The 18,077-nt window shown below is 37.5% G+C and overlaps 1 protein-coding gene across 2 annotated transcripts in view; it reads left to right on the top strand.

The window, feature by feature from the left end:
- Positions 1-804: 804 nt before the first annotated feature.
- LOC101955741 (adenylate cyclase type 10) overlaps positions 805-18,077 on the top strand; it is a 42,404-nt gene continuing 25,131 nt past the window's right edge. For both annotated transcript variants that reach the window (XM_078020049.1, XM_040282611.2), the window contains exons 1-9: positions 805-1,947; positions 2,712-2,816; positions 6,082-6,120; positions 6,832-6,975; positions 10,808-11,013; positions 11,298-11,388; positions 11,477-11,565; positions 12,161-12,352; positions 13,380-13,501. In XM_078020049.1, coding sequence (XP_077876175.1) covers positions 1,767-1,947; positions 2,712-2,816; positions 6,082-6,120; positions 6,832-6,975; positions 10,808-11,013; positions 11,298-11,388; positions 11,477-11,565; positions 12,161-12,352; positions 13,380-13,501 — 1,169 coding nt within the window. In that variant the 5' untranslated portion in view covers positions 805-1,766. The remainder of the gene's footprint in view (positions 1,948-2,711; positions 2,817-6,081; positions 6,121-6,831; positions 6,976-10,807; positions 11,014-11,297; positions 11,389-11,476; positions 11,566-12,160; positions 12,353-13,379; positions 13,502-18,077) is intronic.

Raw genomic sequence — 18,077 nt, 5'->3', positions numbered from 1 at the left:
AGTTTAGAGAGAAATTCCTCAGACCTAATTTCTAGTGCTGAAGCCAATGGTGGTTCTAAAATACTATTTATTTGTGTCTATAAGTTTGTACATAGTAATACCAACCTCATTGTTACTGAATTTTTCATGGAGGGGGGCAAGTTTGACTTTTGTTTGAAATGAAATGCATCAGTTGTCATTTTGTCACTGCATTTCAGATAGCTCATGGCCCTTTTATAATGGTTATTTTTTGCACACCATAATAGCCCACAAAGTGGGAACAGGGGAGTTGACCTTTGGATTTTTTTTCCTTTATTACTAATTCTTCTACTCATTTGTCCTTGTGACTACGGTGATGACTTCAATGATGCAGAGCGAACAGATGAATGAATAATTGGTTTGATGCATAGTTGTGTCACTTCTTGAGAGCTTTTTTTTGAGGATAATTGTAAATGTATATATTTTAATTGCACTGGTACATTGAACATGTCAGTGTCTATGCCACTGGACCAACAGCATTTTCTAGCTACAGGGTGCCTAATAATGTCTTGATTTTCCTTTGGGACTCACTATATAGGTTTTCCTCCAGCGGTAGGGGGAGTACAGGTGATCAATCATTGATGTCATTGCAATTGTTATTTTTTAAAATAAATTTATAAAAATACTAAAAAATGATTTGACTTTTGAGGAGTTTGCATCCTTGGATTATAGGTTGTGTTTATAATGTTAAAATTGTGAACTTTGTTGATAGACATTTGATCTCTGTTATCATAATCTAGTAGTGTCCAGGCTTCCTAGTTTTATCTCCTCAGTCTTCTCTCCCTTTTGGCTTTCCCACCCTGCTGAGGAATTTCTGTCACCTGTGGGTTAAACATAGATTTGGTCTTAACTGTGGGAAATACTCATAAAATGTGAAGTTATTCCAGGAGCATAATTAGCCCTTTCATCATCAAAACAGCCTTCATTTATTAGGTATTTTAAGTATTTAGACCTAAAGGGTGCAAAGAGGCACTTTTTATATTTTCAGAGAGCTAAAACAAAACAAATTCTGATTGTTGAAAATCCGCAGCATGCTCATCCTATTGCTGCTTTATGGTCTAGCAATTTGAGCAACAAAGACTAGCAGCTTCCAATGTGCCATTATCACAAGAAGTCTTGGAACCAAGAGCTAGAGAAAAACAGACTTTGGGAGCTTTCTTGGGATGAGGCCATAGGCCCGTCCTGGCAGATAATGTTAAAATTGTGACCTTTAAAGATAAGGCTTCGTAGTTTTTACCTCCTCTCAATCTTCCTATAAATAAAAGATGTTTTCTAAGAAAAATAAAATAAAACTTACTGAATCCTTAAATTCGGTGGTTGTCTTTGGGGAATTCAAAATCACCATGTGGAAGGTATATCAGTTTGGAGTGTAGTTTTAGAATTCTGGCTTTTTAAAATTATTTTTTTCTAAAGATTATTTTTTAATAAAATATAATTATGTGGCAAGAATTTAAAAAAATAAAGGAAAATGACAGTGTTGAATAGTTACTAAATTCAGAGTGACCCAAATTACTACTCTGATGATTTTTATCCCAGGAGCGTCTCTGATTTCAAGGAGTCCTCAGTCCTAAAACCTGCAGTCCTCACAAACCACCTCCCCGAGATCCTGGTGGAAGTTGGGAGCCTAAGCGGCGGGAAGCAGGTGGGGCGGAGTCCCAAGGAAACCTGCGCGGATTGGTTGGGGGGCGGGCCCCGCCAGGGCTACCGAAGTGGATTGGCAGCTGCTTGGAGGGAACCTGTTCACGGTAATGGCGGGCAGCCCCGCCGCCGCCATGGCGACGGGCGAGCGGGAGGTGGCGCCGCCTCTGTGGCCTGTGGAGGCCCGGTTGGCGGCGCTGCTTCCCGACCTGCTGGTCTTCAGGAAGCCCCGGGGATCGGAACCCGAGCTCGCCACGGCCCAGGGCGTCCTCCTAGGAGTCCACGTGATGGGTGAGGGCGGGGAGCGGCGGCCGTTGGCCTGATCCCCGGGAGGCGGCCGCAGTTTCGGCCCTGGTGCCCCGGCGACCTAAGGCGCGGTTTAACTGCGCGCAGGAACCTTTGAGGGCCTTTGTTTTCCGAGCGGGAAGACACCCTTTGGGATGAACTGATTTAGCCCCGGTTCGGAGATGACTAAATTGATACGCGGGGAAAAGGATTTCTTCAGGCCACAGGAGGCTTTGAACACAAGTTTCCCTCCAAACCCCGAGTATTTTCCAATAAGCATTCCATTTTATCCCATCAGTTAACTCAGGTATGCGCCCACGTGTTCTACTTGCTAGCAACCTAGCAGTCACTTCGAGAGTCATTCATTTAATAAATATGGAGTATATGTGTCATGGATTTGAAGATGAGAACATGAGGTGCCTGCCCTTACCATATGAGTTCTCTATCAAGTTTTAATCCTTTTCCCTTGTCAAGTGTTTTCTTGCCATCACATGGGGCGAAATTGCACACTTTCCTCTGGCCTGAGAGGGAGGGTGGGAAGAAAGAGGCAGCTGGCTTCAGATGAAAAGAGTACTTGTAGGTAAATCATCTTCGTTTACAACAGCAACCAGCACAGCCCTGGGTACTTTCCAATACCCAATACTGTGCTAATGGATCAAGGAATTCTTCCACTTGAAAGGATCTGATTACCTTAGGCGACACATGGAAGGAAGAGGGCTTAAAAGTTTAAACTTGCCAGCTAATATAATAACTTTTGCTTTGTTGGTCAGGGTTTACAGCATTAATGGACAGGTTCAGCCTGACGTGCAAGTCGGAACATGACATGGACAAACTGGCCCACATCTTCAGTTATTACATTAGTGACATCGTGGAGCGTGAGTGATCCTTGTAGGAAAGCAAGGAGTTGTGGTCTGGTCTCCTGAGGGTTTATAAGAAGGAACCTGGGGTACTTTAAAATAGGTACTAAAGGGTCATTCCTTAGGCATCTCTTATCTTTGTTTTTATCAGATTACTAATGATAAATTAATTCTTTGCCTCTATGTGCCATTCTATCCAGTCTCCAATCCCATTGATTGATTGCCCAGTAAAAGGAGAGGGAGGGAGAGACCTAATGTTGATTTTTATTTTGTACATTGAATTTTATTTAGAAATAAAATTCATGATATGTCTTCTAATAATGTGTCCCATTTATACATTATATATATAAGAAAATACCTTTCTACTCTGTTATGGCATTTTGATCTTGAGAAATGAATGTGTTCTCACTGTTTTCTTAGATGTGTTAAGCTTTTGGATATCTACCTACTCTTAAAAAATTCCTTATTTGTACAGCAAACATTTCAAGTACCTACTCTATGACAAGCACTGTAATTGGTTTTTGGGTGGCAGAACCCCATTCAAACTTGCCCAACAGAAATAACTCTGGTCCTGTACTGTTTACTACTTAAATAATATTCTCACTATTTACAGATAGTGCCCCATACAGTTATATCCATATTCTGAGACTCACCAGAATCATTACTATGTGACACCTTCTTTAGGAACTTTATTATGTCACTCACCTCTCACCTATGAGGAATGAGTATAGAAAGTCTCTCATCAGGTTTGAACAAAGAGGAAGATTAAAAATTATGTAGCATTCATGTATTATAATATCAGGAACAGCTGGGTGCTAGAAATACAGGGGAAAGTAAGACATAGTACCTGCCCTTGTGAAGTTCCCATGTTAGTAAGAGAGACCGATAATAAGGAAACCCAGTGATTATAGATTATACATCCTATTAAGGAAATAAATCAAGTGAAGTAAAATAAAATGGTAGGGAGTTTCTCTAAGAGATCAAGTGATCATAGGCTCCTTTGAGGAGATGACATTTAAGCTGAGACAGGAATGATGAGGGAACACTGTGAAGAGCTACCAATGAAAGCATTTCAAGCAGAAGAATGCCAAGGACAAAGAAGAAAGCATGGCATGTCCTAGGAACTGACAAAAGGCTGGTGGGACCAGAGTATAGCTAGCAGAGTAAAGAGTGGCTTAAGGTAAGGTGGTAGGAAGGCAGCTATCAGATTATCAAGCTCGGGAATTCATAATAAGAATTGGACAATTGAGGTTATTTTTATACAAAAGGGAACTGTTGAAAGGTGCTACAAGAGTAGTAATATGATCTGATTTACATTTTCAAAGCTCATTTTTGCTGCCTCATGGAGATTGGATTAAAGGGAGCTAGTGGAGAGTGAATGGTAAGAATGGAAGTTTAAAGAGACAATTAGAATAGTCATGGAAAAGCTAGTTGTAGTGGCACATGTCTATAATCCCAGCTTCTTGGAAGGCTGAGGCAGGAGGATCACAGGTTTAAGGCTACCCAGTCTAGGGTAGTGTTTTTCAACCTCAGCTACACATTAGAAGACCTGGGGAACTTTTTTAAAAATCTTGATGGCCAGGGACGTAGTTCAATAGTAGAATGCTTGCCCAGCATACACGGAGGCCCTGGATTCCATTGCCAACTCCAGGAGAAAGTTGGGGAAGTCCTGATGGCTCCACTCTAGACCATTTAAATCAGAATCTCTGGGCTGGAGATATCCAGGAATAAGGATATTTTAAGTTTCACAAGCAGCCCCAACATGTAGTCTGGATTTAAAATTGTTGATCTAGAGATGGCAACATAGCTGCATAGGGATAGATTAACTTGAAATGTATTTTGCAAGTTCAACACATAGGAGTTGCTGATAGTTTGGATTTCAGCAGGAAGTGGTGAAAAAAAAGGACCTTTGGTTTTTTGGTTTTCATGACTGAATTGCTATGATAGTGTCACTGAGATGAGAAAAACTGACCTCTTAAGAAAATATTAAGAAACTCTTTAAGAAAAATATCCTTAGAAAATGGTTCTGTTTTTAGTATGTTGAATTTGAGATGCCAGCAAGTCACTGAAGTGGAGAAATCATGTTAGCTATAATTGAACCTGGAGCTCAGAGGCTAGATCTCCTTTAGAGATCTACTAATGGCATAGAGATGGTACATAAAAATTGTTTGAGTTCATATGGAAAAAGTAGATACAGAAAGAGCCTTGTGAAAGAGAAGAGAAAGACTGAGACTTGAGGAACACCAGGGAGGATTATGATGAGGGAGAAAGAACCTACAAGATATAGTCTATAAAGCAGCAAGTGAGGTAGGACATTACAGTGTTCCTGAAGCCAAAGGGAAAATGGTATGCCTTAGAAGAAGGCTGTGACTAGCTGTTGAAAATGCTATGTCATCAAGTACAGTGAACTTGGAAAAATGCTGAATTTAGTTAGATGAGTGTTGTTGATGACCTGATCATTTAGGTGAGGTGGTAGAGATGAATATCATTTTGGCAAAAGCTGAGAAGAGAATAATAGAGATATTTAAAAGAAAGAGTGAATGGAAAATGAGACAAGTATATACAGTCAATTTTCTCTTTCTCTCTCTCTCTCTCTCTCTCTCTCTCTCTCTCTCTCTCTCTCTCTCTCTCTCTCTCTCTCGGTGTGTGTGAGAGAGAGAGAGAAAAAAAAGAGAGAGAGAGAAATCAGAAAACAGCCAATAGCAAAAGAATGAGACTCAGAAGAGGTAGATTATTTTTTATTTTTTTAAGATATGGATGGGAATGATCCTTAGAGAGTAGATAAGAGCAAAGTCCTTGAGAAGTCGAGAGGTGATAAGATCACACTAATTGTGGCTTTGAAGGGAATAGGAGTACTTTTTAGAGATGATATACAGAAGTACAGATCAGCCTGGCATGGTGGAGCATGCCTGTAATCCCAGCGGCTCGGGATGCAGAGACAAGAGGATCCTGAGTTCAAAGCCAGCCTCAGCAATTTAGCAAGGTGCTAAGCAACTCAGTGAGACCCTGTCTCTAATAAAACACAAAAAAAGGCTGGGGATGTAGCTCAGTGGTCGAGTACCCATGAGTTCAATCTCTGGTACCAAAATAAATAAATTAAAAAATTTTAAAAAAGAAGTAGATCTGAGGATAAGGTTCAGTCCTGAGGCTGGGAATGAATAAGTAGATGAGACAGAAGGAAAAATAAATAAAAACAGTAGGCCTTTAAAAAAATGTACTGTAATTCTGCCATGATCTGATATCCCTCTAATCTTGACTTATTTTCTCCCTTGCTTGATTTCAGATGTGCTCTGTTTTGGAGGGGATATCCTTAATATCACAGGTACTTTTTATGAATATTTAAAGGACTGTGAGTGAGGAAAACTGTGTTTAAGTGGAGTTTGGCATATTTGCTTATTCTGCATTCATTGATTATTTAATAGGTACTGAGCACTAGGGAAGTATCTCTGCCTCAAAGGATCTCCCAGTTTAAAGAAGCTTTGCCCATATTAATATTACATATGTTTTACATTCAGTTTAGATTAAATGATAGGAAAATATGTGCCTATAAAGTGTTTTTGAGAAAAATGATGAGAAATTTGGTCATTAATATAAGAAGCTAAATGTGAAATAGGGAAGACTTAAGAGTCTCCTTTCAGGAGAACTCTTAGGATCATTAACAGCTGTATGGTCCAGAGTTAGCCTGTCACCTTATTTTAAACTTAAAAAACCAGCCTTAAAATTAATTAGACTTTTAACTTGAACCTACGTGTTATGAACCAATTTGCTAGAACCTATACCCTTGTTAATATACTGGTGGAGAAAAAATTACAAAAAATATCCTTAGAACATTTTCAGTTTTTACCTAGTTGGGTTTTTGTATACTGAATCATTTTGAAGATCAAAGGCAATATTTTAACCTTGCATAATATATAGTGCTGAGAAACCTTGCCTGGCACATTGCATGATATCCACATTAGATCAAGTTGATATTCTGTATAATAGGAGGCTTTGCTATAGGACAAGTCTAGATATTTGACTCCTGTGTCTACAGGGAATGTACTCCTGGCACTCTGGACAGTGGAGAAAAATCAACTGAGTGACATCATAACCCTGGTGGCAAAATGCAGTCTAGAGATACAGGAGAAATTTGGGATCTACCACACCAGAGAAGGCCAAGATCTGCGGCTAAAGATAGGTAGTAATTCCTAAAAGAGAGCTCCAATTGGAAAAAGAAAGAACAGTCTTTTCAAAAAGTTTCAAAAGATAATTGACAAACTGAGAAAAAAAATATTTGCAATTCATATAGACAAAGGGTAAATTTCTCTAATATTGAAAGAGCACCTAGAAATTAAAATTAACATGAGAGAAAAATGGACAAGGACATGAATAAATGCTGCATAGACAAACATGTATTTAAATCTGTATAAAAGATGGTCATCTTCATTCATGATTAGAAAAATGCCAGTTGAAAATACTTTGAGATACTTTTTCTTACCTGTAGATAGACAAAAATTCAGATGCTGGAAAACACCAGTTGTCGGTGTTTATTATACTGATGAAATGAAAAATGGTCAGTATCTGTGGAGGGTGATTTGCTAATCTTCATCAAGTGTAAAGGTGCATTCTTTAACCCAGCAATTCCACTTCTGACTATTCATCTTAGAGGCATTCCAGCATATGTGAAGTGTTATATATACAAGGTTATTAATTGCAATATGGTTTGTGATAAACAATAGAAAATAGTCTAAAGGGACTGATTAAATAAGTAATATGTCTACAGTGAAATTTTCTGCAAATTTTTTAAAAATACACATTCATTACAAAAATTTTCTTGTGTCCCTCTGTACAAGGTTTCTCCCACCATTCCCTTTCCACATTCCTAAGCAATCACTGATCTTCTTTCTGTTGCTAGATATTATTTTGCTTCTTAAAAAGAATGTTGGGCTGAGAATGTGGCTCAATTGGTAACGCGCTCGCCTGGCATGCACGGGGCGCTGGGTTCGATCCTCAGCACCACATAAAAATAAAAAAAATAAATAAAGATGTTGTGTTCACCAAAAACTAAAAAATAAATATTAAAAAATTCTCTCTCTTTAAAAAATAAAATAAATAAATAAAAAGAATGTTATAGACCTATGCATGTAATTCAGCACATGTGAGACCATGGTTCAATTCCCAACACTGGAAAAAAAATGTTATATAACATATATACTTTTTGGCTATTTTCATTCAGCATAATTATCTTGAGTTTCATCAATTGTATAGCATGTTTCACTAGTTAATTCCTTTTTTGCTGCTGGGTAGTATTAGGAATTAACTAGTGATGCATGTGTGGCTATATTATACTACAGTTTGTATATCTGCTAATTTATGGATGGACACTTAAGCTGTTGTCAGTTTTTGACTGCTACAAATAAAGCTATTATGGGCATCTATGAACAATTATTTGTATAGGTATATCCTTTTATTTTTCTTGGGTAAATAAAAGTAGAAGAGGTTGGTCATATGGTATGTTTTATTTTCTAAGAAATTGTCAGTCTATTTTCCAAAGTGATTATTTCATTTTATATTTCCACCAGCAGTGTATGAAGGCTCCAGTTTTTCTGTGTTTTGTTAATACTCATTATTGTCTATTTGAAGAACTTCCTTTAGCATTTCTCATAGTGCAGATTTGCTGAACATATAGTAGTTCAACTTTTGCATGCCTAAAAAAATCTTTATTTCATATTTAATTTTGAAAGGTATTTTCACCGAACATAGACGTTCAGGTTGATGAAGTTTTCTCTCATTGAAACTTTTGTTCCACTGTTTTCTACCTTACAGATTTTGCAACAAAGAAGTCTGCTTTAATCTTTAGTGTTACTTCTTTGTACATAATTTGTCTTCTCACCACTACCCCTATGACTGTTTTCAAGATTTTCCTCTTTATCACTGGTTTTAGGTAATCTGATTATGATGTACCTTGGTATAGTTTTATTTTTAGTGCATTTGGAGCTCATGAGCTTCTTGATTCTATAGGTGTGTGTTTGTTTTCAAACTTGAAAAATATTCCCTCATTATTTCTTCAAAGAATTGTATCTGTTTCCCTACTCCTCTCTCCATTTACACACATATTAGGCTGCTTGTAATAATCTCACAGTTCAGTTCTTTTATTTTTCCCCACTCTTTTTTCTCCCTGTGTTTATTTTGGATCATTTCTATTACTAGGTCTTCATAGTAATACCTTTCCCTTTGCAGGATCTGATTTGCCTTTTATCCTATCTAGTATATTTTTCATGTTAGACCCTATAGTTTTCATACTTATATATTTGTTTTGAGAGATATGTATATCATGTCTCTACTTGTTCAATCTTTTCTCTAGGTTTTTGAGTATATGGAATATAATTATCATAAAACTTTTAATGTCCTTTTCTACTAGTTCTATTATAGGCTCAATTGGTTGATTTTTCTTCTTATTATAAGTCATATTTTCTTTTTTTGCCTGCACAGTAGTTTTTGAGATGGGTGCCAGACATGAATTTACTTTGTTTGGTGCTGGATTTTTTTAATAGTTCTAAAAGTATTCCTGAGCTTAGTTCTGGAATATGGTCAACTTAATTCTTTCAGGATTTGCTTGTCAACTTTGTTAGGTGAGACCAGAGAATGTTTTGACTAAGGCTAGTTTTACCCCATTCCTGAGGCAGACGTTTTCTTAATACCATCCCTGATGTCCTGTGAATTAAATTTGATACGTGGCTAGTGATAATAAGTACTATTCCCATCATTGTGTGATAGCAAAGATTATTTTTCTAATCTTTTTATGTAGTTTTTTTCCTCAGCATCAGACATGTTTCTCATATTCATGTACATATCAGTATTCAGCTAAAGACTTAGAAGGGACCTAGTGCAGATATGTAGGATTCTCCCTCTGTACATGATTTACTGCTCCAATACTCCTGTCAGTGCTCTGTGAACTCTAGTATCTAGGCTTTCTCATGTTCCCAGCTCTGACTTCTCAACTTGGAGTCTTCTTCACTGTACCTAGGTTTCTCTCCTTCCTGAGATGTGTTTTGGAAACTCTTCAAAACTAAACTAGAAAAACAGCTTATTTCCTGTCTCTCGGGGTTCACTGTTCTTTATTACCTGAATCCAGTTTTTTGAAAACCATTGTTTCATATATTCTTTCCAGTCCTTTAGTTGTTTCAAGTATTAGGAAATATTCTGTCTTGGCTGAAAATATAAATCTTTGCCATTCTTTAAAAAATTTTTCCTGTTTTTATTTGTTTATTTGGGGCAGTGTCTAACTAAGTTGCTGAGGCTGGCCTCAAACTTGCAATCCTGCCTCAGCTTCCTGAGCTGCTGTGATTATAGGCATTTGCCATTGTACTTGACTTTCCCTATTTTTTTTTTTTTTGCTTTGAGCTCAGATTAAGTGACTTAGCTAGGGATAGACTTCTATTGGTTTTATATATATATATATTTTTTTTTATTTTATATATATATATATAAATTTATATATATATATATTTTTTTCTTGATAAGCAAACCAAAAATTTCTGCTGTATTAGCAGTAAGAAATCCCTCAGGGTCAGAAAAATGGAAGTAGAACAAAAGGACCCATGTCTGGTGCAATAAGTGATTGCCTAGTCACTCAGTCCTGGTAACACTGAGGAGGGACAGTAGCAGTTTCTTAGTATAACCATATGCTCTCCTCCCTCAGTACTCTGCTATCAGACCTAGCTGTAAATTAGAATAGTAATTTTGAGAGCAATTTAGATAAGATTTCTTACTTCTTCCCCCCATTGCAACCCAGGTATATTTGAATTTCAACCTCTAGGTCTATATAAGTGAAAAGGAAATCTGGGACAAGGTGTTATTTTTAAAGGTGAGCTCACCTAAGACTTTGCAACTAATGACAATAACAAGATTGGCATGATACATAAAGCCATGTTGGGATTCTAGACCCCTCCCTTTGTATAGTTTTTCAGTTGAGTTTGGCTATTCTCTGCTTCTCTGTTTTCTTTTTTCTTTTTTTTTCCTCTGGATAGGTCTATCTGCAGGTCGGATATCCCAAGTTATTGTTGGAGATGAGCAACGGCAATACCTCTTGGTGATTGGGCGTGATGTAGATGGTGTCCAGTTAGCTCAGCGTTTGGCTCAGGCAAATGAGATTGTCCTGTCCTGGAACTGCTGGAAGCTCTGTGAGCAGTACATGTTTGAAGTGGAAATCATGAGGGAGGATGAAGCTGTGAAGGTAGGAAGCTGGTTCTGTCCATAGCACATCCTGAAAAACTTCCCACTACATAGGGCTGTGCTCTGGTGGTGTTCACATATTATGTGAACAAACCAGTAACCACTGGAACTCAAATTTGGAGGGAGGCCAGGGATATTCTCCCACAAAAGAGATAAGGCAGAATAGTAAGGCTGGGGAGATTCAAGATAAATAAGGGAGTTAGAGTCCTCAGCCCCTCTGTTAAGGGATCAGTGGTAATCAAGTTGGTGTATGAACACAGAATTGAGCAGTTTTCCTTTCTCTAGTTAAGAGATATGCGGATCATTAACCCATTTGATTTTGATGAGCATTTTGAGAAGTGCCTTGATTATCTTCCACATTACCGTACAAGTGTTGGTAAGTTACGTGTCCTTTCTACCTAACTCTGAAATTTTAAAGATTAATTTTCCATATGGTTGGAGACATTTTGTTTTTCTTTTGTTAGACACACTAAGAACTGCCCTGGAATTGGATCCAGACTCTGCACTTGAGCGAACACTGCGGAAATACATAATGAAAAACCTTTTGAAGAAGGTTATTTCCTACTTCTTGAATCATTACACAGACTGTGTGTGTTTGTGTAAATAAGTGTACATTAAATGAGATAATGTTTTAATATTGATCTAGTTCATCTCCTATGCCCCACTCTAATCTCAGCAGATGTTATCATCTGCACCAATATAATTACTGTATGAATGTGTCTTTTAGTTGGCTTTCTCGGTCCTAGAAAGTAGAAGCCACATTTGTTCTTGTTTGTCCTTGAAGCATTTATTACACTGTAAGCAGGATTTAGAAAACATGATTGGTAAATTTGTGTTGTTTGATTGTGTATGTATGAATATGAACATTTGATAAATACAATGATTAGCACAGTTAGGCATATCAAAATAACTCTTAGAAAATATAAAATTCTGGCAGTTTCATCAGGGAATTAGGTTTAAAGTCAAATAATTTAATTCTAAGCATACTGGTTTATACTTTTTCTGTACCTCTCAAACCTGAAGTTTTAGGTCTCGCTTGGCACCCATAAGTTATTTACTTATATTTAGCATGAAATGGATAATTACAATGCCTGAACATGTTACTGAGAGTTGAAGACATAGGTAAAGTAACTCTCTGTGTCTTGTAGATTGATGAAGGCCAACCTATGGAGTATGTATCTGAATTCCGTACAGTGACTATGGTTTTGGTGAATCTTGAGTTCCACAAGACAGTGTGGATGTTGCATTTGTGTCATCTTATCCAGGAGGCTGCCTTATATATCTCTACAGTCATTGAGAAAGGTGGTGGCCAGTTAAGCCGGATCTTTATGTTTGAGAAAGTAAGTATTAAAGGTGAGTGAGAAATAATACATCTTGTATGATCTGTTTGTCACCCATGTAACACAAGTATAAATCAGATTTCCTGCTGCTTATTTTGTATGCCTCTATATAACATTAAAACTTCAAGTAATGTAAGTTAAGAAATGCCATGTTATAGTTAGTTTAATTTTCAGGGTTACTGAAGATTTTATTCAGTTCTTGTTGAAAAAGCCTTGTGAAAGCATTAGGAGTGCTTTACTGGATCTAATAACAAAGTAAATAATCATATTTTTCTCAACCAATTGAGCTTGAAAAAGAGCAACATCTTAATACTTGACATTATAGGCAAAGAAAATGTGGGCAGATAGTCTTAACACTAGAAATTGCATGGTTTTTATTTGTTTGTTTGTTTGTTTGTTTGTTTTGAGACAGGTTCTTGCTTTGTTGTCCAGCCTGGCCTCAAACTTGGGTTCCTTTCAATCCTTTCAAATAGCTAGTACCCTAAACATGCACTACTGTACCTGGCTTGAATGGTTCTTTTTTTTGGGTGGGGAGGAATTACTAGGGATTGAACTCCAGGGCACTCAACCAACTGAGCCACATTCCCAGCCCTTTTTTGTATTTTATTTAGAGACAGGGTCTCACTGAGTTGCTTAGGGCCTCACTAAATTGCTGAGGCTAGCTTTGAACTCAGGATCCTCCTGCCTCAGCCTCTGAAGGATGTGCCACTGCACCCAGCTTGAATGGTTCTTGATACCACCTTTTCTTGTGTTTTAAATTCCTATTTTTGAAGTAGTTCATTAAATCAAGATTTTTTTTTTCTTCATGAAACGGGATAGAACCCAGGACCTCATGCATGTTACACAAATGCTCATACCACTGAGCCACACCTCCAGCCAAGATTTTTTTTCCTGGTTTTGTAGCCCAGAGTACCCACTTCACAAATCATATAGAATACTCTATTCCCTGTAGCAAACCAGTAACGTAGTTGAGGCAAGTCATATTGCTTCATCAGATAAACTGTTCTTCCTCTGTCATCTATCCCAGGGCTGCATGTTCCTCTGTGTTTTCGGCCTTCCTGGAGATAAGAAGCCAGATGAATGTGCACATGCCCTGGAGAGCTCCTTCAGCATCTTCAGCTTCTGCTGGGAGAATCTTGCTGAGACCAAGTGAGGATTGGAAAGTGGGGCAGAGAGGAGCTTCTCAGGCCCCAGGGGGCTCTTCAGGCAGGGTAGGAGGCAGTAACAAGTAGCAGGGGTTGAGGGTATTCAGAATCTGCCTGATGGGGAGGGAACTTGCTAAGGAAAGTCAGCAAACAAGATATTCAGAAATTATTAGATACAGAATTCTATACTGGATACCCAGGGGTGGGGAATATAGGTTTCCATTTAGTGAAGCAGGAAAGGTAGAGGAACAGAATATACATGACAGAATTCAAGAAAATTATAAAGGAATAAGCAAATAGGGAAATTTATATAGTGCAAATAACATAGCTGTATATGGAAAGGATGAAAACAAAGCTACCTATTTATAAGCGGGAAGATGAGGGAAGTTGTAGGATGATTATTACCTAGAGAGGAGGGGACCACAACTAGTTAACACTTGTGTTTTTGGCTCTCACTCTTGGTCTTTCCCAGATCCCATTGCTTTTTCTAGACTTCACACTGAACTGATATCCTGCCTTCATATTCACTCCCACTCCACCCACACCACCTTCTACAAAACCTAATACTAATGAAGGCATAGAAAGTGCCCTTGTTGCATTATGACAAAGTTAGTTGGAATTTCCCAAGTGACCTTTTTTTTTTTTCAATAGAAAGCCTTAGGAAAAGTATGAATGAATGATTTGAAAAACAATTGTTTCCAGTGTTAATATTGAGTCAAAGATTAATTTAGTTGCTATAACTTATTCAAGATTAATGAAGCCGGGCATAGTGGCTCACACCTGTAATCCCTTTGTCTCTGGGAACTGAGGCAGGAGGATCACAGAGTTCAAAGACAACCTCAGCAACGTAGTGAGGCCCTAAGCAACTCAGTGAGACTCTGACTCTAAATAAAATACAAAAAAGGGCTGGAGATGTGGCTCAGTGATTGAGTGCCCTTGAGTTCAATCTCCAGTACAACCCCTCCCCAAAAAAAGAATGAACAAAAAATTTTATCACACATGTATATAGCATTTGAGCATTTATAGATTACTTAAGGTATATTCTACCAGTGTGAAAATTTATATCCCTCTTTTAGACATGAAGAAACTAAGACTGTATAAGAGAATTTACCACCATATAGCAGAGCTAGAAATGAAACCCTGATCTTTGGTTTTCAAATCCTATGTTGTTTATTATTCCACAGCTGATTCTTACAATGTGCAAAGGTTACCCCCAAAGGATTACATATATTATTAATATAATTGTAGATACATAGAATGTTAGTAATGAAAAGGAATTTAAAAATTATCTGCTCTAACTCCTGATTTTACAGAAAAGAAAGATGCTACAGTTTCTTAATACATACTCAAATTCTCAGCCCAAGGCAAATATATGTTGTCACTTCTTTCAATTTGGGTGGGATCTGCAGAGACTCTCATAGCCTACCTACCACTTTTATGCAGGGCCTCCCCTTCTAGTACTGATCTTTTTGGTTCTTGAATATTACTTTGACCTGTGGCCTTCAATGGTGCTACCCTTGAGTGAGATACTCATTTCTCTGGCCTGTAGAGGCTGTCTTACAATGCCCTAAAGATACATTCTGTGACTCTTAGGCCATAACCTTGTCATTTTGGTCTTATTTAGTTTATAATATAATAGAAGTTAAGAACTAGATGGAATATTAGAGTCATCTAATCTGATCTTCTTAACCTAAGGAAACTAAGATCCGGAGAGATTATGTTGTTAAGACAAATAGTGTGACAATCTCACAACCTGAAAGCTAGATTTCAAGGTCATTATTTTTTTCCTTGAAGACAAATTACGAATTCAGCATTTCCCTAAGTATGTTCAGTAGAACTCTAGTGCCTTATCATACTAATGGGTAGTGAAACAAACTCTATTTTCTTCCTAGAGATTCACAGTATACATTTATACATAAAAGGGTCTGGGTAGTCTTATGATGAAGAAAATTAATATATTTAGTTTTACTCACAATTTTCTAAATGTACTTGATCATTAAACTCTTTTCTCTAAAAGGACCTATAAATATCCAGAATGACTAGTGTTCTGGAATATATTTTGGGAAATGCCACACTAATCAAATACTGAAGCTTCAGCAGTACTTTTGGAGCCTCAGTAACAAATGTCATTGTTCATGTCTGTCTGCATCACATCAATTCTCACTCAGACCCTAAACTGCATTCCATGTCTCCTGTTCACCTTGAGTCATCTTGTAAGTTCCTCTTTCTAATCTGAAAAATACCTTTAGTTTCCAGCTCCTTTAAAGAAAAGATGATTCCCTGAGCATGTCTCCAGGATATTTTGGAGACTTAGGGAGTGATCAGGATAGTGTTTAGTACCATAAATACTTCATGTATAATTGCATATGTCAAATAGAGAATATATTCTTCCTCAATAGAGAATGTTTTTAAAATAAAAAAATGAATATGGACTGTCAGGAAGAACAGGGGGTAGTAATAGAATACAATAAAAAGAAGAAACAACCAAGTGAGAAAAGTACAGTGCGTCTTATCTTGTTAGTGATCCAGTGCTTGAGTTTCTCACGTGCATAAATGCATTCATTAAGTATTCTTATGCCTTGGATATAAGAACAATAAGAGACCACCTCCTCCTCATCCAGGTAAACAACTTTCTTGTAGTACAGTGAAATTTAAATGCAGGAATAAAATTCTCTGGGAGCTAAAGCAAGATGCTTTAGGAAGAGATAATTCATTATCCCCAGAGATATCAAAGAAGTCTTGATATCTTTGATATCTCTGGGGATATCTGTGCTGGGTAGAAAAAGAAAGGAGTTTGGCAGGTGGAGAAAGTGGGAAATGTCATTTTAGCCTGAGGAAGCATCTTAAACCAGTAGAAAATTTTGAGTCTTGCTGTTGGGGTGATGATAGAATCGAATACCTGGTTCTTGTCTTGTGCACTTCTTTTATTCACCATAGACAGTGGGTACAGCAAATGAATGGTGAGAGCCCTCAATCCTGTCCTTAGGAAGCCAAGAGAATTTGGTTGGTATAGGAGACAGTCATGTTAACATGATCACTACTTTTCACGTTCTCTCTGAACCACTGAAAATTGTTTGTTTATACATTAACTTGAGCCTAATTATGCCTCATTGCTCCTTCTTTCTCCATCCACATATCTGTGACCTGTCATGTCAATCAAGTAAATCTGCCCATTCTCTATTATACTCTCTTTTTAAGTAATCCGTATTATGCATGTTTTCCCATCTCTCATCTATGTAAGATCACTTCTCAATAAAAAAAAAAAAAAAGATCACTTCTCCCTTCACCTCTCCCTACTCCAAACACCATCGGTGCTCTAGCCATCTTGAAGTACTTAGTTTTGCATAACTACACCAGGCTTCCAAAGCCTGTGCCTTTTTCTACTGGAAAGAATGCTGTTTCTCTGTTTCGACAGTGTTTTCAACTTTCAAGGTCTGACTAATGTCCTCTCCCTTATGAATACTCTTTCTGTACAAGTTAGTGCTTGTTGAATAATTTTATGCGTGTGTGACTGAATGAAAAAGTTGCTCATTGAAAAAGTATATTCCAAAGATCAGTTTGCTTCAGAATTCTTCCACCAGCAGTCCTGACATTCTCATTATTCATTACTCTGACATTGCATTATTTGATTCAACTCTGTATTGCCATCTGTTGCTGTACTTTTCATTTTTGGGGTTTTATCTAAGGGCAGCATGGAATAGCAAAAATAACACTGATCTAGGGATCTGGAAATCTAGATTCTCATTCTGACTTTTGCTGTATAACTCTTGGAAAGTTAGCTTAACCCCTTTAGTTTTTTCCTCTTTTCTCAAAGCCTATTAAAATATTTGCCTTGACTGTCATACAAGTTTGTTGTTAATTATATCTCAAAGGACCAGATGAGGCAATCAATTTGAAAGTACCTCAAAAAGCATATATAAATCATCTGATAGATAAAAGTGGTTTTAAAAAATTTTTTTACCAATAATAACTCCCCAAATAAAACTCCTAAAAGAGGGAGACCATTCTGTAGGTTTTGTTGTTTTCTTGTTAAGTTCTTCATATTCATCATGTGATGCAGATTGGCATTAGCCACTGACCTTTTTTCATTCTGAACTCTAAAACTAGACTTCTAGATCTAGAGAGTGGCAGATCTTGTGCCTGAATTTGGAGGCTTTTGACTATATATTTACTCAGTTGTTACTTTTCTGATCCCCAGGCTTGTTTCCATCAGTATCACCAATGGACCAGTATTCTGTGGCCTGGTTGGGGCAGTAGCAAGACATGAATATACAGGTAGAATAGATTGGATTATTAGCTCTATGACTTAAGGGATGAAGATGGAAGAGGTGGTCCAAAAATTTTCCACCCTTTACTGTCTTTCTAACACAGTTATTGGCCCTAAAGTGAGCCTTGTGGCCAGAATGATAGCTGCTTATCCAGGCTTGGTATCCTGTGATGAGGTAACATATTTAAGGTCCATGCTTCCTGCTTACAACTTTAAGAAACTGCCAGAGAAAATAATGAAAAACATCTCCAACCCAGGGAGGATGTATGAATATCTTGGCCATAGAAGATGTATGTGAGTATTATTGGTGAGA

This window comes from Ictidomys tridecemlineatus, chromosome 8 (assembly GCF_052094955.1).
Source record: "Ictidomys tridecemlineatus isolate mIctTri1 chromosome 8, mIctTri1.hap1, whole genome shotgun sequence".
Taxonomy (NCBI): domain Eukaryota; kingdom Metazoa; phylum Chordata; class Mammalia; order Rodentia; family Sciuridae; genus Ictidomys; species Ictidomys tridecemlineatus.
Note: the sequence above shows the minus strand (reverse complement) of the source record. Positions and strands in the feature narration are given on the sequence as shown.